The 25,374-nt window shown below is 42.7% G+C and overlaps 1 protein-coding gene across 1 annotated transcript in view; it reads left to right on the top strand.

The window, feature by feature from the left end:
- The first annotated feature begins 875 nt into the window (after positions 1-875).
- The window catches only part of PTEN (phosphatase and tensin homolog), a 45,817-nt gene continuing 21,318 nt past the window's right edge, over positions 876-25,374 (top strand). Inside the window, exons 1-4 of the mRNA XM_031602541.2 lie at positions 876-1,030; positions 14,803-14,887; positions 16,906-16,950; positions 22,405-22,448. Coding sequence (XP_031458401.1) covers positions 952-1,030; positions 14,803-14,887; positions 16,906-16,950; positions 22,405-22,448 — 253 coding nt within the window. The 5' untranslated portion in view covers positions 876-951. The remainder of the gene's footprint in view (positions 1,031-14,802; positions 14,888-16,905; positions 16,951-22,404; positions 22,449-25,374) is intronic.

The raw sequence follows: 25,374 nt of genomic DNA, 5'->3' as shown, positions 1-25,374 counted from the left end.
GCCGGCCCGGACGGACAGCGGAGCGCCCGGCACCTCCGCCCGCCCCTCGGCGCGGCTCGGCGCCCAGGCCGGCCCGGCCACTTCCGCCGCGGGGGAGGGGCCGCCGCGAGCGCAGCGGGCCGCCCACGTGACGGTCGCAGCACCGCCGCGCCGAGCCGCTCTCCGTCCGTATCCCTCCGCCCGCCCTCCGCCTCGCCCCCGCCGGCGGGAGGAACGGCGCCGGCGGCCGGGGAGCGGCGCGGCGGGGGAGCGGCGCGTGGCGGGGCGGGGGGCGCTCGGGCCGGGCGGCGCGGCGGCGGGAGGCGGCGGGGCGGCGATGTGGCGGGGACTACTTTTCCGGGGTGGCGGAGGGGGCGGAGCGGCGCGGCCTCCCCTCTCGGAAGCTGCAGCCATGATGGGAGCGTAGCGCTCGCGCGGCGCTGCTGGGCGCGGGGAGCGGGGGTATGAGCCAGGCCGCGCCGCCCGCCCGCACGCCCTGAGGAGCCGCCGCCCCGCCGCCGCCCAGCGCCCGCCCGGTAGCAGCGCGGCCCCACCGCGCGGCTCCGGGCCCGCCGCCGCCGCCGCCGCCCCGGGCGGGGAGCGGGGCGGGGAGCGGGGCCGGGCCGGGGGGGGGCCCGCGCCGCTGTCACCATTGCCGGGGCCCGGAGCGCCGGAGAGCCGCTCTCTCCGCCTCGCTCGCCTCAAAGACGGCGGCGGCGGCGGCTCCCTCAGGGACTCGGCCCGGCTGCGGAGCCCCCCCGCTCGGCCGCCCCGGCAGCGGCAGGAGGAGGAGGAGGAGGCGGAGGAGGAGGAGGCGGAGGAGGAGGGGGGGGCGGCCGCCGGGAGCCGCCGCCGCCGCCGCGGGAGGAGCGGGAGCCGGGCCCGGCCGGGGCTGAGCCCCGGGAGCAGCGGGCCCCGCCGCCCGCCGCCCGGCCCCGCGGCCCGCCCCGGAGCGGCCCCCGCCTGCCAGACATGACCGCCATCATCAAAGAGATCGTCAGCAGGAACAAAAGGCGCTACCAGGAGGATGGCTTCGACCTGGACCTGACCTGTATCCTCCCGGCGCCGCCGAGCCCGGCGCAGCGCTGCGCGCCCGGCGATTGCATCAGACCCGCGCCGCGTTACCTAAGCGCCGCCGGGCGGCTAACGGAGCGGGCCCGGCACGGAGCGGCGCCGCGGCTTTTCCCGTGTGAAGACCGGCGAACGGGAGCGCGGCGAGCCGGGGGGAGCGTGGCGCTTGGGGATCGCCTGAGGTCGGTGCGCGGTTCTGGATAACGAGCCGGAGCGTGGCGAGCGCGGCTGCCGGGCCGCGACTGTGGCGGCCCGCGGGGCTGCGTGCCGAGTGCCGCGGGGCTGCGGTGCGGGCTGGCCTGGTCCGTGCTGCGGTGTGGGGAAAGTGCGGAGCGGGCCCGAACGTTTCAGCCGTCCTGGAAGGGCCCCGCACGGCGGCAGGAGTTGCGCTCGGTGATCCCTGTGCGCCCTGCCGGCCGGGCGCGTTCTGTGTTGCTGTGGTTCCGGTCTCGTACTGATGCTCGGTTCCAGCCTTATTTGCGTAGAAAGAGAGCTCGCTGCTTTACAACGGGGTCAGGGCAAAAATTGCGGTTTTGAGAGCTCGCGTTGTAGCAGATGCTCCAGAGGCAGCCTGGTTCTGGGCGGGAGCAGTACGGTGCTCGTGATGTTACTTTGACGCTTGGCCTAAAGCGGTGATGGCCTGAAAGGTGCTTGACTTCAGCAGGGACGCTGAGCTTTCAGTTAAGGAGCCCAAATCCTTCTGTGCTGTGTGGTTTCCACGCTCTGTCTGTGGTGTTGATAAAGCCCGGTGTTAGACTGGCGTTTGTGATGTTTGGCCGTGGTTTTGTTGGCCTGCTGCTGGGCTGACACAGCAGTGTTTGGTGCTCACTTAAGGAGTCTCAGCGAGGTTTGTGATTCTGGGAGTAATGTGTCGGATGGGAACTTCTGGGAAACAGGTAAGTGGTGGCGAAGTGGTGTGATCTCTTGGCTTTGTCCTTGCAGGTTTGGTGTTTAAGGTACCACTGTGTACACACCAAATGTGCTGCTGGTAGGTGGGGTTTTTTGACCCAAACACATATTTTCAATGAGTAATGTGCTCTAAGCAAGAAAATGAGCGAATTTTGAATCGGGATTTTCTTTCTCAAGGTTGCTTAGGATGTGCCAATTTGAGTTTATTGATTATTTTTTTCTATTTATTATTATTTTTTAGAATTACAGCTAGGCCTCTAAAGACTAGACTTTAAACTAGTGTTTTCAAAAGCAGTAGCTGGCTGCAATTCTGTAATAGAATGCATGAAAAAGTGTTCATTTTTTTTAACAGTTGTGAAGGTGTCTTTGAAATAAGCTTATATGCGGTCCTCGTTTTTCATAGCTTCACATTTAATAGATAATTAATGAATAATGACTGCTGTGTGTGCAATATAATGGCTTTGCTTGAAGGCTGACACTGCAGAGGTGAAAGTTGACTATTTTATCGCTGTCCAGGCTTTCTGGAGATGTTCTTTTCGCTGAGTTTTGGTGAAATTGTTGGTTGTGACACTTGGAAAGCAACCTGCTTATTACTTATGTGCCGAGGCAGAGGACTGGGCTGGGAATTGGTATTGAAGAAAACCTGAAACCTCAGTGAGGTATTCGGTAGGCATGTGGTGTGTGATAGGAGGACTGGGATCTCAAAGGCACTTCTCACTGTATGGCAGAGCTCAAAATGTTGAGGCTGAAACAGGCGACCACCTGCATTTGGCTGTGCTTCCCAGCCTTCCCATGTCTGTAGGAGCATCCTGTGGCTAACAGTCATCTTGGGGGAGCTGTTTCCCCCAGCCTAAAGGACTGAGAGGGCGTACATAGTCCTGTGATTTGGGCACTGAATGGGATGAGGGGAACTGAGGTGTGAACCCCTTCTGCAGATGTTCAGTGGAAGTTCCAAAACATGCAACAGCTGGGTGCTGCAGCACAGGCCAAGGGAGATGCTGTGTGAAATTCGCCAGTGAGCCAGCCGGAGCGTGGACTGGAACCCAGGTGAGGTGTCCATTTTTTGCTCTTTTTTGCTTTTCTCATCACGTCTCAGCATCCCAGGTGGACAATGGCCTGCAGTTTTTATATTTCTGACACGCTGATTCTCCAAGGAGTTGCAGGGAATACCCAAGTGCCAAAACAGGCAGATTTTGTTGCTGGACTGTTTACATACCTTTTGAGGAACTGGGCTGGAACATCACTGGTGTTTCTTCTTATGGGCTGCGTTACATCCTTGTGAAATGAGCACAGATGTCCATCCACTGTGCTTGGGACTTGTGGGTCCGGGCAGTTCAGTTAGCAGTTGTTTCTATACTGGTAGTACAGGATTTAAGGAAAAGAAAATGATGACTTCTCAAAATCAGTAGCTTTGTTTATACCAGATGAAAATAGTCCTATGTGCTGGTCATGAAATGTGTTTTAAGAACATAGTGACACAACTTTTCATCTGATCAAACTTGCTTTTCCCTGAATAGCCTTTTTAGGTACTGTTTTTGAAAAAAAATATTTCTGAAATTGGAAGAGGAAATGGTTTTTTTTCATACTTCAATTCTGATTAATTTGGGTTTCTACTCCATTTCTGTAATGCCAGATACCTTTTGTTGCAAATGAGTGAGAAGGAAAGGATTAATAGCTTTCTTCTAAGATGGCTGCATTTCTTTATGATGCAGCAGCAGTTATATTTTCTGAAGTATTATAATCTTTAGGATTTCTGTAGTGATGCAGCTCAGTTGTTGACCACTTTACAGCCAGGAAGAGTGGAGGACACTTGTATGTAAGACTTCTACATTGCAGTGCTTGCATTTATCGTGTGTGTGTGTAACCAAGTTTGACAGGAGGCTTAACTACACGAGACACAAGTGAAAAATCAGCTACTTGTACCTGTGGACAAGTTTAAAGGTTCACCAATGGAATTGGGTGAACTTGCTTCAGGTTTATAGGCCTTCTGCTATGCATGGAGCATGGCAGTCTTAGCACAGAACAGCGCTTAACTGAGGCGTGTGCATTTCATGACCCACATAGTTGTATAAACTGCAGTAATATTCAGTAAAGATTAGACATTGGATGCTGTTAATTTCCAAGTATTGCATTTGTCTCGTGATGAAAGGTAGAGAATGCTAAAATTGAGTGGGGAAGCTGCTTTATGCTATCTGCAGCCCAAAGGCTTTTTGCATTTTTAATGAAATTTTAAATTATGTGACTTGAGTCAAAATGGCTCAACCTCCCAGAAAAGAGGTGAGTTGGTGGCATGAGGTGCATGCTGAGTTTAAAATAGAACTGCAGTTGGAAATGCTACTCCTTCAAAATATTGGCTTTCTGTTTAAAACTGAAGTTGGTTAGATGCTTTGTAACAAGTTGTTTTTGTAGTAAGATTTGGTGAGGGCTTGGAAGAAACAGAGTGGCAAAGCTTTTACTGGTGGAAAAGTATTTCTTTGTTCAGGAGTAAACCGTGTTACTTAGTAGTGTTAAGAGCTTGACAGACTCATTTTGCTTGTGGAACCTGGATAGGTTTAGGTTTTAAACAAGGGAGATTAGTGTCAGTTTTGCTTTGAATTCATCTAAAAAGTCTGTCTGAGCAGAGAGTGGTAAAATGGGACTAGCTGGAGGCTTCTCAGAGCTTGATTCACTTGTTAGCTGCTTGTGGGAAGGGTATTTGATACTGAACCAGTCTTTCTGTGCTTATGAAAGATTTTTGAGTTGTCCAGGCTGAGAAAGCAACGTGTCAATAGGTGCAAGTGTTACCATCATTTTCTCTTCTGAGGTTAGATTTGCTTCCCAGGTGATCCTGTAGTTTTCCCTACAACCTAAGAAAAAACTGTAACAGCTTGCTCTAGTATTTGCATCTTTGTTGATAGCGTTGTTTGACAGCTGAAGCCTACGCACAAAAAACCCCATTCCAGCAAGTGCTGGGTTGTGCATCCCTCACTGCATCACTGCGGAGCAGCTTTTCTGCTGTGGTTGCCCAGGACAGGAATTTAAGGTGCTTGGCAAATTTAAAGCTCATCTCATTGTGCTTCTTAAACATTGTGCAGGCTTCCCAATACACTACTTGGTCTTGCATCATCAGAAACTTTAATCGTTGTGCAGCGTTGCTGGAGACTGTTTGCACAAGCTAAATATGAAGTTAAAAAATAACTGCTTGTGCACGTTTTTAAACCAACAAGAGCTGCAAACTAATTCTCTGCTTCACGTAGCGCTGCTGTTGGAGCGATGACTAAATGTGCTTTTCAAGTTGGGGAAAGAAATGAGTGTGGATGATGAGAACACATTAAGGATCACTAAGAAAATTTGATACAGGAGGGAAAAAAAAAAAACAACAGTACCACTGAAATCTGTTTTCAAACTTCATGAAATGTGTATCATTTTCAGAACAACCGAAGCTTTCCCTTAAAACCTTGTTTGGGTCATGCTGAATGAAGTGCAAACTTTACTGGAAATGGATGTGGTTTAAGCACTGTGATTTTTTTAAAGTAGAAATCCAGGTGGATTTTCACCATCTGACACCCACTGATGATGAGATGCTGCCACTTTGGGCTGTGGAGAAGTAATCATGTCAGAGCTCAGAGGTTTCGGCAAGGGTGTGTTGGTTGGCATTGTGCTTCTGAAGATCATTTGTTAAGCTCTTCAAGTAATTCGTTGGTCCCCCATTAGCACTGGGTAAAACTTCACTTGTGAAGAAGGTTGTTGAATTCTGAGAATGACTTTTTGGAGATCTTGTGCTAACCAGGAAGGCTCTTCTGTCCTCAAGATATTACAGGATTTCCACTGACTTCTTGAGGTGGTTACAGTATTTTTAGGGAAAGGATACAGTCCCCAGAGTGGTGCTTGTGCAGCCCTGTGATTTCCACAGTCTGATACATGTGGAAGCATTAGCTCTTGGCGGCTGCTAGACTGACAGTGAGCACGTTTCTTTGGGACAGAAAAGAGTTTTTCCTGTGCTGTCCAGTGCTACGCTTATTACATCTCGTTCTTTTTTTTCTTCAACTACCAAAAGGCTGTGAAGTACAGTGAGCGCTGTGCGGAAAGCTGGTATGTGCTAAATGTTGCGTTAAAGCAACGTGAGGAGGAGTATAGAATTTCCTAGTTTTCTTACAGAAGAGAAGTGATTGTATTTTCTGTTTAACTCTTCGCAGGATTATGTGGTCGCTAGATCTTTTGTTGTTGTAGCAGAAGCAGTTGGTTTAACTTGTGCTATAATAACCTCACTGAAATTATGTTTTATTATCAAATTATGTGAAAAATCCCCATGCTAAAAAAAAAAAATGGCTGTGCAGAAGCTAGACTAAAGAATTTAGCGACTGTGAAATTGATATTTTATGTATTAAGTCTCTGTCTACCAAGTTGCTTCTGCCAATTGTGGATTTGAGTAGCTTCTTGTAGTTTCTTAAAGGAAAAAATATTTTTAGAGAATTTGTTGTTGCCATATGAATGCTGCATAAGCTGCCAAATTATATCTATGGTACCTTGGCCTAGAATGCTCTGTTAAAATGTATTTAACCAAGAAAATGATTTATGGGACAGCAGTTGTGTTCAAAACCCAAAGAAAAGGGAAAGAATAGACGGTTGAGTCTTCAGGCCCCTTTACTAGGAGGCCCAACTTGCTGTCGTTAGTCATAAGTAACAGCACTTTAAAGCCCACCTCCTTTCTTATTTGAACACGCAGCTAGCAATGTGGATCTCAGAGCTATTCATGATTTGTGCCCGTTTGATATGTGTATTGGGTTTTATTTGATGTTTTCAAACTTTTTCAAGGGAGTAAATTGAATGTAGGATGGAGCTATGTGTGTCACCTCATAAGTCCTAGGAGAGTTGTGGGTCCCTGTGATTTGGCACTTCTGACATGGTTTTGGGCATTAGCTGTGCAAGTTGGTGCATTCCTGTGAGCTGCTGGGATGATGCCTTCTAGGTTGTAAGAATGGAATTTATCTTAAAATTTGGGAATGTGCATACATGGCCCAGTAGAGCGTGTTCTCTTGCGAAATCAGAATGCATTCTAGGCAGTTGACTGTGCTTTGGGTTCAGCTTGCTCTTGGTTTTTAAATAGGTCTTAGTCCAGATGTAAACAAAGCCTTGTTCCAGCTCCCATTTCAGGCTAGCATCTTCATCTCTCCAGTAGTCTTCTGCCTTGTCATCTTGCCTGTGAAGCCATGAAAAGGGAGTTTTGTAGAGCATAAGTATAATAATTGTGCAATTAGGCCCTGTATCATATTGCATAAATCTGAGTTATCTTAATAATGATTTTTCAGCACTGTAGCTGAAGTAGTGTGCTCTGTGATTTCAGGTGGTAATTGATTGTGCAGCTAAAAAATGAAACTTGCCTGCTCTGTGTTTGGGATGATGACTGCAGCAAAAGTTGGCATTGTTCTCTGCAAAGATGAAGCCCCAGCTCTGCAGCCCCGGCATGCGGCAGTGCATAAAAACTGCTCCATATCCAGTTCTTTGCAGCAAAGTGCTTACGAGATGTCTTCATAAACTTAATTCTGCTTTTGTGGGTGTGTGGTATAATAGCTTTTAATCACATAGTTAATTTTTTTTAGAGGCCTGTGCTTAATTCCTTGCTTTCGCTGGGTACGTATTGGACTAGATTTGAAGTGGTTGTCTATTTTCTGTTCTGTTTTTTTTTTTTTTTGTGAGAGAAGTAACTCCCTTTTTTTTTTTTTTTTTTTTTTTACTAACACAAGGAGGAGGCAAACACTGCATCCCGTTAGAATTCAGTAGTATCTACTTGGAGCTGAATGACTGAGAAATGGTTTATTAGGCTGGCCCGAAGCCTTGTTTTCTGCTTGTCTTTATATTCTCTTGTAGCCACCCCCTGAAGTTAGGCTAAATCCTAATTTTTGTAGCTTAGGTTTTGTAAAGCGACGTATTTGTTCTCCAGCTCGAATTCTATTTTGAATTCCCTTGTCTCTGAAAGTTTTGGATGTTCTTTCAGCCTTGCAAAAAGTTGAGTCTGAGCCATTTTTCACTTCCTGTCAGTAAATATCAAAGTAGTGACTCTTTGCTGCGTTCTTCTGAATAAAATTCTTGTATTTTTCTGTGGGTGTTTGAGGCTAGGATATGCTTAAGCATGCAGTGGTGCTTCTTCCAGAGGACACTGTGCAAGGCACAGCCGTGTTCTGAGAGCATTGCTAGGGACATACCATGTTCTGCCTTGGTGGAGTTTGTGTTGAATTTGATACGTAGGTAAACCAGGTAAATCTTAAAGCGCAGTGTGAGAGCCAAGCTTCCTTTACAGGTTTCCTTTGCTGAGAAAGTCATACAGCTGGCGTTGTCCTCTGCCACCATCTGCATGGCTTACTTGGTCTGCAATCCCAGGCCGTGTTGAAATGGGAGTTGAGCAGGAATTCTTCTTGCTTCTTGTCAGAACAAGTTCTGCAGAGTAAACATCCTTTTTCATGCTTCTCTTAGTGGTTTTTTTTGTATTTTTGTTGTGAGGTTTATGAGGTTGAGACTGTTTTGGAAAAAAAAAAAGTGCCTGGTTATTCTGTAAATTCAGTACTTTTTCAGTCATCTTGTTCCTCTTAACTGTTCAGCAAAGCCCCATTGGGGTTGGGAGCTCCAGGTTGTATTTCATACAACTCACAGAGCCTGTGAGAAGGTTCTTGCTCTGAGAATGGTTCTGGAAATGCAGCATCATGAGCATGTGTGGGTCCAGAAAGCCCCACGATGGGTAGAGGTGGCGATGCAACTGGTGGTAGCATCTTCAGAGCTGCTTCTGATCTACTCCTTCCCACTATTGGAATCTGGGAATGAAGGAGCCACAGTTTGTTATTTCTTGTGTAGATCACTACATTTGAATTACAAGCTTGAGGTTTAGAGAGAGGAACAAAGAGTTGTCATTGAAATGTTGAGAGTTAAGGGGTTAAATGCCTTTCTCCGAAATCATAAAATGTTTCTCTCAGCAACATCTGAGTTGGTCTCTTCTCTTGTTCTTTAAGGCACAGATGGTAGAGTTGGCAAGTGCAGCTGGCTGGCTACAAGGAATCCTCCTTTGCTCTCAAGAACATTCTTCCTGTTCATTTCCTCTCTACTTCCTGATTACCCAGCCTAGGAGAAAAACAGTAAACTTATTTTGTGTTTAGGGCTGGCAGCCTTTTTACAATGAGGGTATGCATGCATATGGGCTAAACAGCATATATGCTGGGAAACTCTTCTCGATTTGGCTGGGCATATTTTCCTGTGTCTTTTTTTTGTAGGGATGCTGTCAAGAAACTCATGCTAATAAAGAGTTTGGCCATTTGTCAGGACACTTAAATCTGTTAGAGGATGGAGCGTGGACACTTCTTGTAACACTCCCTCTGTAGCTTCAGGCTGCCAAGCTGTTGAACAGCTACAGAGCAGTTCAGTTCTTTTGATTTAATTTCTCTGTTGCTACATGGATGGGTTTAAGCTGGAGTTAAAAGAGTTGAGGTTAGTACACTAATGTTGCAAAGCTGGTGAAGACAGATGTGCTGCTAGACTACTTTGTGTGGCTGCTAAAGGCTGAGTTCCTGAAAATTGCAGAAAAATTGACGCAACAAAGCAGTTTTGGGAGACTTCAAAGTCATGTTGTTCCTCTGCTCTTCGGAGTGTTATCAAATGGAACTTCGCAGCTTTTAGCTCCAAAGCTTGGCTTGAACACTGAGCATTATTCCCAGCTTTCGGGAATCTTCAACTTACTTTAAATTTCCTTTTTAAAGAACAGTGAAGTCTAATGACTAGTAGATCCTCCTGCAACCTTTGGTTGCATTGGGCTAATAGTTTTAAAGTTGTCTTTTATTTGGGCTTTGATTTAAAGCCTGTCAGTGTTGGTTTAGAAAGTAAAGCCGTATGTAAATTCTGCACTGCATGCTCGAGCATGCTTACAAAATAGGAAGATTAGGTCGTTAGCTTTCTGGTTTTCTCCTAGAGGAGGGCAAGGACAAGGGATTAAATGCTTACTTTGTTTGAAATAGAACTTCATACATTGCTTAGAAATGCTAATGCATAAAGTTCTGGATGTTAATGGAGAAGATTGATCATTGCAGGAGGGGCTGTGGCTGTGTATTTTTGCTACTTTTTGTGTCTGTTTAAGAGCTGGGAAATATTTCAGTGTGCTTTTTTTTGTCTGCTTCCATGATTAGGAAAAACTCAATCTGTGAGAAAAATTGCATTTTTTTTAATTAAAAGACCAACGTGAGTCATTTGCCTATGCATATACATAAAAGTTAAGATATAAGTGTGTACTGCATGTTCTTTAATTTGATCTCTGCAGAATGTGGATACATGGGCAACTATTTTTGAAACAATTATAACTACTGATTTGCATAACGACACAGAGGTTTTCTCATAGCACCTGGGGGACTGTCATCTTTAGCACGTGGGAATTATTTCAGGCTTTAAGCAATATTTTGCATTAGAGCAAAAATGTTTTTGAAGTAGCATATGGAATTTTTCCTCTGGTTTGTCTTGTACTGAAATGGCATTGCTTGGTGGTGTTGGGCATTTAGCAAACTGCTGGGTACTTCAGTTTTAAGTCTTGGGTAAAACTAAGTTTTGTGATTAGTAAGAAGTATAAATCTTGAGTAGGGAGCTGCGTTCTAATGTTTTGCTGTTCTGCATCGTGTCAATGCATTCAGTCTGTCTTGATTGTTGTTTTATTATCTTTTTTTAACCGTAAAATATCAACTTATATGATTCCCAAGTTGAGAAAGAAAGAAAGAAGTTCTTTAAAAGGTATTGAAACCATTTTCAGAAATGAGTTCCTTAGGAATGAGTTGCTGTGGCAAAAGGCAGCAGATTTTTTTTCTTTTCAGTAAGCCTGCTTCAGTTTTGTGGTAGTTTATGTTGTTTAGGTTAACTTTGCTTCTGCATGCAAACTGGAAGCGTTGTAGAACTGCCTCAGTAACTGGCTGAGGTTTTAACCGTTTCCATTTGTCTCTTTAAAGTGAGGCTGGAATTGATGACGAACTTCTTGTATGTGCTAGATCATCCAGCTTTCTAAAATGATTGGTATCGTTATTAATTTCACTATGGCTTGGAATTCTTGCTTTGAATGGAAGCCCGGCTTCCAAGCTCCCATGAGAAACGTCATCTTGCTAGTGACTCTTATAATTTGGTCTTCAGAAATCTCTGTTAATTTACTCACGTATGGAAAGCAGTGTCCCTGTGCTTTGCAGCATGGTGATGGTGAAAGCGATTCCTTGAAGATGATGCTCTGTGTGGTATCTTAATGATTTCAGCTCTGCACGCTTTGGGATGGTAAATCCATAGCTGTGTCTGGGGAGGAGCCCAGCATCAGGAAAACAGCATGCTGGTACTGGTGCAGTAGGGATAATCGCCCTCTCAGTGCAGATTTATCAGGAAAGGGTAGAACAACTCAGTTAACATAGCAGTTTTTTAGGACATCAGTGCAGGCAGTAAAAGCAGTAGTGTTCCTTCTTCACTCTTTCTTTTTGCAAGACAAAGGATGTTTTTTGGCCATTGGAACCAACAGGAGGTTTTTAGAGCAGTGCTCTTCTTCAGCGTGCTTGTCAGAAGCCTGTGTAGACCCCACCAAATGTTCTTCCCCAGCAATATGAATACACTTGCTAGAGTTGTCGCTTCCTTTTGTTCGGTGCAGAGGAATCCTGTGGCTCAATGAATGCCATGGAATCGCGATGCTGGCTTGCTGCACCCGCTGTTCTGCGCCGCCTGATCCCTCACAGACAGCAGTGAGTCAGCAGTGGTGTGGGAATTGCATTCCAGCCTGATGTGTGGAGATAATATGGAAGGTAGTTCAGGACACTTATATTTAGGAAGGAGAGGCTTGCGTGCCTGTTTAATGACAGTCATGCTTGCCTAAAATCAGAACACCTGCTGAGCTCACTGTTGGATATTTGTTTTTCACTAGTGCTTCAGTGTTTGTCTTGTCCTGTTCCAAAACCTTACAGCACGCAACACTTTTATTGAATTGGCATCAGTAACCTGATTGGCACTTTTTTCCCCCTTCCTCCCCTTTTTCCATTAGCTGGCATTTTCTGGAACATCTTTAATCCCAGAGCTAGTATTGCTAAATTTTCACCTGTAGTTCTGATACGTGATTAAGCTTGAGTATCCTCAATTCTTGCTGGTTTGCTGTGATTTAGAAAGAGGAAGTGCAAATGATCTGTGCACATGCTGCATGTGTAGCACCCTTGAGGAGCCACCTGAGAGTCCAGGGCCAAGAGGGATTGTAATATCCAGAGTGTGAGACTGCCTGGTTAATTTAGAACCTTTTATTTCCATCTGCCTGGATACCTGTGAGCCTGTGAAGTGGAAACACTGCTAAGATGTTCTGCTCTCTGCCTCCTTTCCATCTTCTACCATCTGGGAATACTGGAACGTATCTCCTCCTTTAGCGTCCCAGAGACAGCAAGAAGAAAAGCTACTGAACTGAATATGTGACAAAGCTGCGTAGTAAGTCTTGTGGTTGTAAATAGACATTTGAGTAAGTTGTACAGTAATTCTGGCAAGCCCTAACGTCTGTGTCCTGGGTGATATTGTAGTTGAAACAGGTTGTTTTTTATGCAGAACTTCAAATGGTTTTCACGTGGTGTGTCAAAATGAATTGATTTTAACCCCACTGCAAGCGTAAGTCTTGTCTTCCATGCAGAAGTGCTGTGAAAACCAGACTAATACACTGGATTATTTTGTTACAGTAATTTATAGGGCCCTCCTGCTCAGAGCAGTGTATAGGTGGAGGTGCTTTGAGCAAAAATGGTAGAGCTGCAGCAAATAGATGTGTGCTCTGTTCTGCAAATCAGTAGCAAGGAGGAAGCAATGGAATGTGATAGCTGGATGTCAGGTAATGCACTAGGGTGTGATAGGCATGGAGCAGGTGCACATGGCTTACAGCTGCTTTCTTAATCTTACAGCAAGTAACAACTGATAAAATAGTAAATGCATCGCGAATTTATTGCACTTTTGCTACTTGAGCTAAGAGGTGTGGTCTGCTTGCAGAGTAAAATCCATTCAGAGCAAAGTTCAAAGTTGAAGATTGATGTGATATGATAGTATCAGAAATTATCATGGGATCTGAATGCTGAGCAATTTAATTTCTCCAAGATAAGCTTTTTTTGAGGTTTGGGGAAGTGCAGAGTGAATTGGAAACCAGGCATAAATCTCTTTTGTGTGTCAGTGTTTGAGGAGGTGGCTACAGATACTTGTTTGGATCCCTCAGAAGCTTTCTTTTTTTTTTTTTTTTGATTGTTGTCTGCATAACTCATTTAGAACAGTCTAGGCAGACTGATGCTTATTTATATTTGGATACCACACAGTAAATGCTAAATTCTTTTTTTTTCTTTTTCGGAGAATACATAACTTCTGTGTACTGTTATAAAAATTTGCTCTCCAGCTGGCCAACTGTTTAGCAAACTGCAGAACTCAGTCCTTGCTGCTTTACTGCAAGTACTGGTGGGATCTCCATTAGGGCAGGGTGAGATGGCTTGCAGCATATTTCAGGCTTTTTGTTGTGTGCAGGTAACTGGAACATGAATACCTTGGAAGGGGCTGCAGTGCCTTCATCCTGCTGCCTGCTCTTGGCAGTTTTGTTGTATTGTTGGTGTTTTAACAAGGACAATCATTCTTGTAGTTTTAGAATAATATAAGTTGAAGGGCACCTCTGGAAATCACCTGCTCCAGCTCCCTTGTTTAAAGTGGGGCCAACTGCAAACATATTGTTCTTATTCCTTCTAAAATTAGTCTGAGGAGGAGTATGTTAATGTGGCAAGGTACGGGCTGCTTTTGAGCTGCTGGTTTCATTTCTGTTTTGCTTTTCAGTGAAACTTCTTCACTGCCTTAACTTTTCTGATGTTTAGAACTAAGGAGTGTTTTCTTGTGTTGCATTTAAAAAAACAATGACAACATATGTCACTGCACCACCAGGATACTAAGTGCTGGTCATTTTCTGGCAAACTATTGTGAATTCTTTACACATCTGCTCTGGATGTAAGTTTACTTTTTTTTTTTTACTTTTTTTTCTTAGCAGTTTGGTTTTCTTCTTTTCTGGAGATCTTTATCTGGGATTGTATTGATTTTTGATAAGTGAATTGTAGGTAGTACAGTATACGAAATCAGATATTTTTTTACCAGAAGTGAGGATTGTTGTTATTAGTGGGTTTTTTAATTAAACAAGTTCTATAACTTCTCTTTGATTCTGTATTCCAGTCTTTTGCAGTATCTCACCTTTAGTAGCTATTCTGTTGGTCCGTTCTATGGAAATCATGGAAAGCAATAAAATGTTCCATGGCAAGGTTTGCATGACTGCTTTTTGGTGTTTGTGTTGCATGATGGAAGGATTTGGGGATCACTGGGGACTTTACCATGGCACTGACTTGGAGCATCTTGCAATTTAGTCATCCAAGACTGTAAAATAATTTCCTGCTGGATTTAATACACCACTCAAACTGTGGAGGGAGACCACTGTGTAGTGTACATGCAGATTTAGTGAGGTGAGGCATGGTGGGTGCAGGTAACACGGTTCGGCTTTTCTACTTGATGTTAACATCAGCTATTCAGTAGTACAAATTTCTGTCAAGTTATCTGTGAACTTTAAGCAGACTTCTGTTATATTGGATGTGGCACAATACTGTTTATGGAAAAAATTCTGTACTGATTCTTCTTCCCCTGATCTTCCTTTTTTTTTTTTTCTGGAAGGAACCCCCTATTACTGTATATACAATGTTGAATTCTTTGAATATGGAAGTTGCTCTGGACTGTTTCTCCAGCTGCTACAGGAGCAAAGAAATATTTCACAATGTCCATTTAATATTGTTATACATGTTTTACATATTTTACAAGTGTTTCCGTAACTCAGATATTCAGATATTTATCCAAACATAATTGCTATGGGGTTTCCTGCGGAGAGGCTTGAAGGAGTATACCGGAACAATATTGATGATGTAGTAAGGTAAGGCTTTGTTTTTCTTCTTTAAGTTATTCTCGTCTTAAATGGGTGCAGAAAAGGGCACTTATGTTCTGCTTAGGAAAGGATGTATGACCTGACTTGTAAAAATGGCAGTTGCTTTTATTAGTATTTCTGAGCAAATGTTGGAAACACTGAGAACAGTGTTCTCCAGGCTGCTGTTTTGTGCTGAGCCCAGATTTGCTTTTCATGTGAAAAAATGAACTTGGCAAATTGTGTTGCAGTAAAATGAGATTCTTTGCTTTTAGAAAGATGTGCATCCATGTGGTATTGAGAATTTCCTCAGATAGCTGATGGCATTTCAGAGTGTTTGCATGTAGCCTTTCTCTACTTGATAAATGAAGTGCTTGATAAGTGAATTCTGATTGATAGCAGTAAGTAACAAATGGCTCTAGGTAATGGCTGTGTTTTAACTTCTGAAGAAGAAAAAACAGGCAAAATTCATTACTCCTGGTCACACTGATAGTATGTTTTGTGAAAGTTTTGTTTTTAACATGAAATTTATACGTTCTCAGCTGCTGGATACAACTGTAAGAGATCTTCTTAGCAATTTGGGAGCATCACTGTAACTTATTTCCTTTAAATCCCATGTCTCTGCTCAATTTGTTGAGATGCGTGAAGTCAACATTTCTTAATAGGAAGGATTCTATTAATGCTGATCACAGAACAAATAAGGGATTTACTGACATCTAAGTTGTCCATATAAACACTGTTCAAAAGGACTAATGATGACCTCCAAGTGTGATGAGCCAAATTAAGATATGGAGAGATGCAAATGAAATGTCTGTAGGGAACTGGATGCTGAAGTAGCATTATACTTGGAATATTTTTTTTCAAGAGCTTTGTATGTCAAAATTCACTGCTTGAGCTCCATGGAAATGGGCTTTGAGCCACGAGGGGATATGCCAGTGGACTTTTTCTGTATGGCTGGTATCCTGACCAATTTAACAGTGATACTGTATGAGGAGCATGACTGGGCTGCTGGCTGTCTTCTGAGGCTTCCACGTTGGATGGAATTTTGTCCTTAGAAAAACACTTGTGTGGACATTTACCCTTAGTCCTGCAGATGTTACTGGCAGAAGTGGAGCCAGCTCTCTTCTCCCTCCAGCTGTTTCAGACCTGCGGGAACATCTCCTGGAATAAATTGCTGTGTCCTTAATCTCCCAAAGTCTGCCAGCATGGGCACTGTGAAGGATTTCTGCCAGTGAAGTTAAAGTCCCATATTCAGTGCTGCCCAAGGAGCACTCTCACATCTGTTCTTACTTAAACGCATCAGTTTAACCACAGAGTTCTAGGCTCTTCTGGAATATTACAAGTGATAACCAGAGCTCATTTTTGCTTGAGCTTTCCAGGATTTTAGCAGTTAGTGTTTCTTTCAATTTGAACAGCATGTTCTGTCATGGCTAATTAAATTCCTTCTGGCTGATGTGCAGATACACACTGTTGACGATGTTAAGTGTAAACATTTGTATGTTATTTCTTCTTGAACATTACTGGGTGACACATCATATATAATCATGGCAATTTTGATGAATCATGTTTGCAGTTTGACTCTCTGAGTCTTGAAGGGGAAGTTTTCAATACAAAATTAGCACGAAAATGAAATGAATGCAAAACAAAGAAGTAGGGTGGTCTTTCTGCTTTCTGTACCCGTAATGTTACTGGGCAGTATACTTTCTGCTTTAATAAGAATCAGCCCTTCACCCACATAATCTGTTGATGTGTAGGTGGAAATCACCATGGATGGGTGTGTACAGTAATCGTTGGGCTGCAGGTCAGATCTAGGCCCATTGGTTGCATGAGTAGCCTTACTCAGGCTGATGGATTATTTGGAGGGGAGAGGTCTGCAGCATGCTGCCTGCCTGCCTTGGGATGGTGCAAGGCCAGCTGGATTGGGAGCACAGCACTGCGCGTGCTGCTGGTATCCTGATGATACTGTAAGCTGAGATCACCATGACTGCGCTGTGTATTAATGCATGCCTTTTTCTTTTTCCCTGTTCAAGGTTTTTGGATTCAAAGCATAAAAACCATTACAAGATATACAATCTGTAAGTATGTTCATAAAGATTTGTTTTCCGAAACGATGAATTCTAAAAATAGCTTGAAAGTGAGAGTGTCTTGCTGCTGTACTGAAGCAGAGCTAGAGATGTTTTGCACATTTCTTAAAACAATTAAGCCTGATTGAGAGCACTGTTACTTCATTTAGTGAAGCTGAGTGAGGTTAAATGAAATGCTGGTGTGTATTCATATTACTTGAACACTTTTAAATGACTTGGCACCCAGCCCATCTAGAGCTTGTACTGCATGATTAAAAAGTGAAAAGTAATTCACTGCAGGCTTTCCGTTTGTGTACGTACGTATGTCTGAGTGAAGGAGTTGCCAGATGAATACTGTCTTTTTTGTTTTGTGTTTCTGAGGGGTACTGAGCTGTATTGGTACCCAGGTTCTGCATGTATTCCTCGCAGTTCCTGCTCATTGTTTTGATTCAACTATTTCACAATCAGGGCGCGATGATTGCTTTAGAGGGAAGAATATTTTCCTCAGGAAAGTCAGTTATTCTGAAAGCTGTTCTTGTTACATAACAAATGCTGCTGCTGTTGTTGTTCCCTGATCATTTTATATGCTAATTTAGCCTAATTTTGTTTGTATAAGTGATTTTGTAATGTCAGCGGATGTTGAAGAACAGGTCGTGGTTTTCTTACCCTGTATTTTTTTCCCAAAAATCTGAGTTTAGATTTATTGATTCTCTGAACTTCTAGAGCTGCTGCTGCTTCTTTTTTCTAAATAAATCTTTCTAAATGTCTGTAATTTTTCCACTAATCACAGTTATTTAGAAATATTTATTTAAAAAGAAAAAAAAACAATTCCTAACAGCTCAGGGTAGTTGTATGTAAACACAGGCAATACATTCCACTGCAATCTGAAAATCATTAAAATAAGTATTTAAATATGTCTGTGTATTAGTTGAAGGATCATTCATGCATCAAGCATGATTTCTGACTTCTGATGTTGGAATGAAGCAATACTGGAACCTGAGATGTGGAATAATGATGTTTGAAGTTCTCTGTGAAGCCCAGGGTAGAATGGGACAGATTTTTAACTAGAATATGCATTCAAATAAATTAATTGGACACCATTCATGCAATTCGGTGACAAAATTATTTTCTCCATCATAGCTATCCAGAAAGTTTTTGTTAATCTTTTAATAAATGTCTTAGTGACATTCATGGATAGAAAGGACCCTGCTTCCAGGATAGTTGACAGCTTCTGCTGTGAGTTGGTGCAGCTGTTTCGGGAGATGACTTTCTGAGTATCTTTCTTTGCTGATCTGTGTTGAATATCTATGTGTAAAATGTACCTGCAGTGGTTTTGCTACAGCACCCTACCCTGGGTGTGACTTAACTCCCTCCAGCTTCCAAGGGCTGGAGTTCTGTAGGTAAGTTTCTGGGGTCTCCTAGAGGACCAGGGTTTGCTGAACCACATAGTGCTGAACTTGTTGCTTCAGACTGGCTCAAGAGGGGACAGGTTAAAACAGTAGGTTGTGTGTTGGCTTCTAGGCTAGGAGTTCATTAAAAAATTCTGGGCAAGGATAGTGCTTGAGGTGTTTCCATTTAACTGTGTGCTAGCAACCTCATTTTACTTTAAAAGGGGAAAAGGGGACAAAAAATTCCATCTTTTGCATGCTTTGGAGTTAACTGATGAGACAGATACTTCTGATATTTACATTGCTGATATTTTCAGCTGTACAGAGAGCTTGTCCAGGTGTGTCAGAAGGTTTTGTCTTCAAATTTTTTGTATAAAAACTTCTTATTCTTTTCAATTGCAAGAATCCTCCAAGCTGTGATCAATTTCCCTTGCTGCTAAATTCAAAATAATCTCTAATGAACCTTCCAAAAATAGAAATATTTCCCATGAGATCAAAATTTTCACAGAGGAAAAAATCTTTTTAAAATGTATGGATTCTCTTTGTCCTGGAAACACCAATTTCTTGCAAGATCAAAGTTTTTAATGCTGTTTGGAAAACTCAACTTTTAAAATTTCTGTGGCTACAGAGACAGGTTATCTGTGTGCACACAAAATCTGTGCACATCAAGTAAATAAATGCTATCAGGTGTTGGAATGTTTGGTCATGAAATGAGAAGAAATTACAGCCTTCAGGTATTTCGGAAAGCATCTCTGTAGATTTGTCCTATCTTTTGTAAATAATAGACTTTTTTTTTTCAATAAGGAAGTAGGATTTTAAGAAGTTACGTGGAAGTTATTCAGAGTGACTTCATGACATTTGAGATCTCTTATGGTAGCTGTTTCATGGAGTTGAAAATGCTGCGTATATTGAGCAGTTTTATTTAAAACTTTTCTGAATGGATGCTTAACTGACGTAATTTATTCCTTATGCTCACATTCTACCTTTTGACTTCTAGTGAATATTTGAGCAGTTTGTTTCATTTTGTTCCTTGTGTTTTCTCATGTAAGCTTTTAACGTTCTGCTATTTTTTCCTTTATTTTTCTTTACCTTAACATGTTCATTTACTTTTGCTTTCATGCTTTGCATCTCGCCAAATTGTTCTATGCTTCTTCACCTTCTCCATTGTATTTCTTTAATAGACGCAGATACTTGAAGGAACAGGGTACATTTTTGTGCTTATTTCTGTGTCTCCATGTACAGAGAGTTAGACGCTGGCATAGGCTGCTGTCTTTTCTGTAGTCTGTAGCCCTCTCAGCAGGTTTCAGATGGAGATCTGACTGTATCACAGGTCTCATCATATTTAGAAGATGGATGCTTTTAAAGTGCTAAGTAATGGAAACATCTCAAAAACACGTGCCAGTGGGATCTCAAACATGGATAGCATGTGTTTCGTGTGAGGAAAGGGGAGTATGTTTTATAGGGCTGTGCCTGGAGCTCTGCATTTCTCCTGTGTTGTGTACAGCTCCCATATGAGGGCATAGAGAGTAACATGGCTATGTTCTGTGCTCAGTTTCTATCCTTGGTATCAACAAAACTTTTTTATCCCTTATGGTATTCTACTTGCTAGTCTTTCAAACTTTGCAGTTTGAAGGCTTTTTTGCCCATATGTGGATTCTTTTTATGTTTTGAACTTTCCTCTCATACTATTCCTTTGAACTGGGTGCTTCTTTAAAAGGAAGATTAATGAAGAGCACAGTTGGATGAGATGCTTTGTGTTAACTGCTTTGCTTCCTAGCGGGCTCTGCTTCCAAAGTTCAAATACTGACTAACTTGTACCAGTCCTTTGCCCAGCGTGGCTGATGGCTGCTCCAGGCATGCTGACTACATCTTGGGCATACATCCAGGGTCTGACCTTTCTTGAAGGCTCGACTGCAGATAATAGTTCTTTGAGACACACCTGCCACTCAGTCTGCTTCATGTCACTTCTGACCCAGGGAAAGTGTCAGCAATATGATCAGAACTGTAGAAACCACCTGGCTTTTTGCCTAGCAAAGGCTGGACCCAGGAAGGCTCAGCAGTGCAGAAAAAGGAAATCACTGTCCCTGGGGCACGATGACCCTGGCTGTATGTATGGACTGGGGGATGAGAGGCTGAAGAGCAGTCTCGTGGAAAGGAATCTGGGGGTTGTGGCTGAGGCAAGTTGGATCTGAGCCAGCAGTGTGCCCTGGCGGCCATACCTGGGGTGCATCGGGCCCAGCACTGCCAGCGGGTGAGGGGAGGGCTTGTCCTGCTCTGCCTTGTGCTGGTGCAGCTGCACCTTGAGCACTGGGCGCGGGTTTGGGCTTCACAATATCAGATGGACGTAAGGCTATTGGAAAGCATCGAGAGGAGAGCTACAGAGATGGGGAAGGATCTGGAGGTGTGAGAGGCAGCTGAGGTCTGTCTGGCCCAGAGCAGAGGAGCTGAAGGGAGGCCTTGTGGCAGCTGCAGCTCCTCACAGGGAGCGCAGGGGCAGCGCTGAGCTCTGCTCTGTGTGACAGCGATGGCCGAAGGAACGGCATGGAGCTGTGTCAGGGGAGGGCAGCTGGGGGTGAGGGAAAGGCTCTGCCCCAGAGGGCGGTGGGCATGGAATGGGCTGTGCAGGGCAGTGGGCACAGCCTGAGTGCTGGAGCTCAGGGAGTGTTTGAGCACTGCTCTCAGAGGCAGGGTTTGGATTTGGGTGATGCTGTGGTAGAGCTGGGAGTTAGTCTCAATGATCCTTGTGGGTCCCTTCCACTGAGGGTGATGCTGCAATTCGCTGAGTGCAATCCCAGCAGATGTGTCTCTATGCCTGGTTGTCTGAGTTTTGTGGACCAAGCTCATTTCAGTGCCTGTAAGACTCAGGCTAAGTGAAATAGTCCTACAGCAAGAGCCTAAAAGTCTGCATTTTCATGTCTGAAAGTGTCAAGCTCTATACAGCTTCAAAGGCTGCACTCATAATGTAGTTACCAAAGGAAAGATAAGGTCATACTAGTCCTGAAGCTGCGGGGGATGTTTGAACCCTATGAAAAATACAGGTTATAATCAGAATGGAAGACCTAGATGTGTTTTCTCTACTGAAATGACTTCCAGTCATTGTTTCAAGCTAGAGTCCTGTTGTTTTGTGAAAGAGTTGTTCTTGCCTTTCCTCCTGAAGTTCATTTTCACTTGCATTGTGTAGGGACACAACACTTTTCCTGCAGAAAGCTATCTCTAAGGAAGATTGCGGAGGGCATGCTGTTCTTACTTTCTTTCCCCTTACCCCCAACATCAGCTCTAGCTCATTTCCATTTTGGCTAGTTCCTTTATATCCAATTGGTGATGCTCATCCCCAGATGTGTCATCATGCACAACTGAGATTATGTGGTTTGCTTTGCTGGTAGCTAGCTAGCCTGGATCTCATATGGCATAGTAAAGCAGATGTTAGTGCAAATCCAAGAAAAAATAACACGTTGGAGAGCTGTATTGCAATCTATTTAGTATAATTAATGTGTATTACCGTTCAGTGGTGCTTCCGATACTATTGGTGGTTGTATCATGATTCTGTAATTGATGGAAGAGTCCTTATGTAGGTTGCTCTAGCTGAGTGTCTTCTGAATGTCCTTGTGACTACCATAAGCTCTAGCTTGCTTGTTGCTGCGAAGGTTTCTTGACGTGTATTTTGAGTTCAGAGAAAATTGGATGAAGGTTATAGCCATCCTCTGTTTGCTCATTTGGGAGCTTTAAAGCTGGTTGAGTGGCTGGAATAGTTAAACCTACTGCGTTAAAAATAAGCATATCTTACATTACTTGCATGAGTGTCTCCATTGAGAGTCACAGTGACTAAATCACTGATGGACCGGTTACTTTAGGGTAAGTAATTGCTTTTCACTAAAATAGCTGATTCTTTATTGGCCAACTTGTATATCTGCAATAAAATATATATTTTTTGTATGTAGTCCCTAGCTATGGTTTTAGATTGTAATGATTATGTGTCTACATGATTTTCAGATATGCTGATCTGTATGCTCTGAGGTGTGGCAGATGTTAGGAGTACCTTAGAGAATGTCTTGAACTTATGTCTTATTTTTCTTTTTAGATGTGCTGAAAGACATTATGACACCGCCAAATTTAACTGCAGAGGTATGTATTCACATTCTAGTATATGTTCTTTTTATATTTCACTTTTTCTGGATGATGGTGTAAAGTAGAGCTGATAGTAATGTATAGTAATATAGAACATTACTATTCTTTAGTACTATTTTTAGTACTATTCTAAATGTATAGTAATGTAGGAGATTTGGTAGCAAAGAATCATGTCAAATAGCGTTTGAATCGTTGGAGAAACCTGGTGTATTCCTTATGTTTTCAAAAACCAGCGTTCCTAACTAAAACAAGACCTAATGGGGCAATCAGAAATCTACTGTTTGAAAAACTGTTGCAGAATGAGTTGTATAGAGATTTCTATTCAATTCTGTCAGCAAACTTACTGTAAAATTTAGCTGTGAAGCTTAAGGAGATCTATTATTTTATGTAGAAGCGTCAAGTACAATAAAAATGGAGGACACTACCAAGCTATTGTCAGTGTTCATATGCAACAGCTTTTTGAAGATCTCAAACATACCTTCTGTTTCTTTAATAAAAACAAAATTAAATTTCCATGAGATGCCTGTTTGAGATAAGATGGCTCTTGGACACTTTGCAGAGCCTGTGGGGAAGCTTTCAGAGACTCCTTTTGATCAGGCCCTTTGTAATAAGTGGAAACCGATGTTCTTGTCTTGTCACTATTAATGCCCCAGGTAATAAATAAATACAGATCTACCTTTGTTCTTCTGTGGAGAAACATCTCTGTGCACTGTGATGAGACTTGTAATTCCTCTTCATGTTGTGCTTCAGAATGGCTGGGTAGAGAAAAGGCTATTTGTGCATATGAAACTGGGGATGAATGAGTTTTACTCCAACTGGCTGATACTAAGTCCTTAGCAAGGGCTTGACTTTATTATTGAATTTATACATCCTTCTAGTTGTGAACAGGTTGTTTAATACATGACCAGTTGGCTGCTTTAATGTCTGAATATACAGAAAGATTGAAACCTTCCTTTTTGAAGTAATCGTCACTCTTGCTTTCCTCTAATTATGTTGAATAGCAATGTTCTGAAACCTTGCTAAATAAACATAAATAAATGGGAAATAAAAGGGAGAAAAAAAGGGTATCTTATGATATCTGCTTGAGCAGCACTTCTTTGGGTAAGACGAGAAAGGATGTAAATGGAAAGGACATGCTTCTAATGTCATGTCTGGTACATGTGCTTGCATTAACTTATGCTTTCTACTAAGGGTGGAGGTGCTTAGATCCCTTTGCAGTCAATTGTGACCTGCAATGTTTGTGTGACCACTTCTTACATTTCTCTGTATAAGACAACACTGTTTTAGAGAGCTTCATATTTTTTATTACTTTCATTGCCAAATTATTTAACGTAAGTGATCAAATTTGTGACTCAGGGCTTACTTTTAGCAGCAGCAGAAGTATGGTTGTATTTTAAAATCTTTGGGAGTGAAGTAATTTCAAAAGGAAGTTGTCATTCCTATACTGAATGTGGAACAGCAGAGTAATTTTCAGCTGGAATGTTCTTGCATCAGGTGTAGAAACAAATGTTGAAAGCACTTCATCCATGGACGCTAACTTTCTGTCTAGAGCTTGTGTAGTTTCTGAAGTACCCCAGTGCTTGAAGTGGCCTTTGGCTTTGCCATGTTTTGTGGTTTGGTTTTCCCTCCTTATGTGCAATGTCTGGGAACTTGAAGAGAGGAGCTAGCTGTTTTCCACCCTCTCTTCTTTTCAGTACTAGCAGCCTTCATCCATGGAGCACCTGCACCCTCCTCAAAACAGATCAAGGCTCTGCAATTTGATTTTTTCTAAGGTTGCTTTTTAAACCATTTCAATATACCCATTTCAGCACTTTTTCATTCAGCCTTTGCAGAAAATCCTGCAAGGTTTGTCTGTTATTTCAGGTCTCTCAACAAGCTGTTACTGTTTTTGATTTTTCATGCAGCTCTTTTAGCATTATGTTGTCTCTCCTCTTCAGAGGAACATTATTGGATGTAGTTTAGATACTGCAGATCTTTGACTCTATCTCCTGAGTGATTTCCTCTTTTAGGGGTTTCTTAATATCATTCACTTATATTTGCAGCAGAAAGTAACATCTAAGTAACTTTGCATGCAGTGATCATTTGCAGAGTATTTAGATCTTTAGTGTGCAAGAATTTATTAGTAGATGTTCATGTTCATTAAGCTTTTTTAACAGATTATTCACTTTATCAGGCTTCTGTTCTCCTAGGAGAGATTAAGTGGACAGTCTGTACTGCGAAAGAATAAACTGTTCTTGTAGATCCCTCTGAAAGACTTCAAACTTAGGCCATGGTGATTTAGCAGTTCCATAGCTTTATCCTGTACTTCTGCACTTGAAGTCCTTGTGGATTCATCAAAGGAGCCTTGTGTCTGTGGCAAAAGAGTAGCCTTTACAAAACAATTACAAACACATGCCAAAATGTGGAATGTATTTTTTTTTTTTTACACCAGAAAAGAAAATTGTGTTTCTAGCTGAGAATTTTTAAATGAACCAGGCTTATATTTTTAAGATCCCAAGTCTGTTGATTAAGAATTGGAGTGTGCTTTGTGAACTATAATCCTCCTGGCCAAAGTAGTACAATTCCATGTAATTCTGCCAGCCAGCCTGGCACTGTCTATCATCTGATTTGGCAGGTCATACAGAGGTTTGGTTTTGGGTCCTTCTCCCAGTTGCTTATTTTTGTTCTCTTCTGAGATTTTTTTTTTCTCCTCCGAATGCTTTCTTGAAATTCTTTCCATCTCTAGATGGAAAAACTGTGTGTGAGTGTCTCTGGATATAAAATAAAAACTAAAAAAAATAAAAAAACAAATAGACAACTGCATTTGATGGGTTGACCTTAAAACACATTGCAGGTGCCTTGTGTGAGATATCTTTTTGATTACCATTTTTAGTATGGAAATAACCATTCCTTTTTTTTTTTTTTTTTTCCCAAATCCCTTTAA

This window comes from Phasianus colchicus, chromosome 8 (assembly GCF_987193195.1).
Source record: "Phasianus colchicus chromosome 8, bPhaCol1.hap1.1, whole genome shotgun sequence".
Taxonomy (NCBI): domain Eukaryota; kingdom Metazoa; phylum Chordata; class Aves; order Galliformes; family Phasianidae; genus Phasianus; species Phasianus colchicus.
The sequence above is the reverse complement of the archived record's forward strand: the minus strand, read 5'-3'. Positions and strand labels throughout refer to the sequence as shown.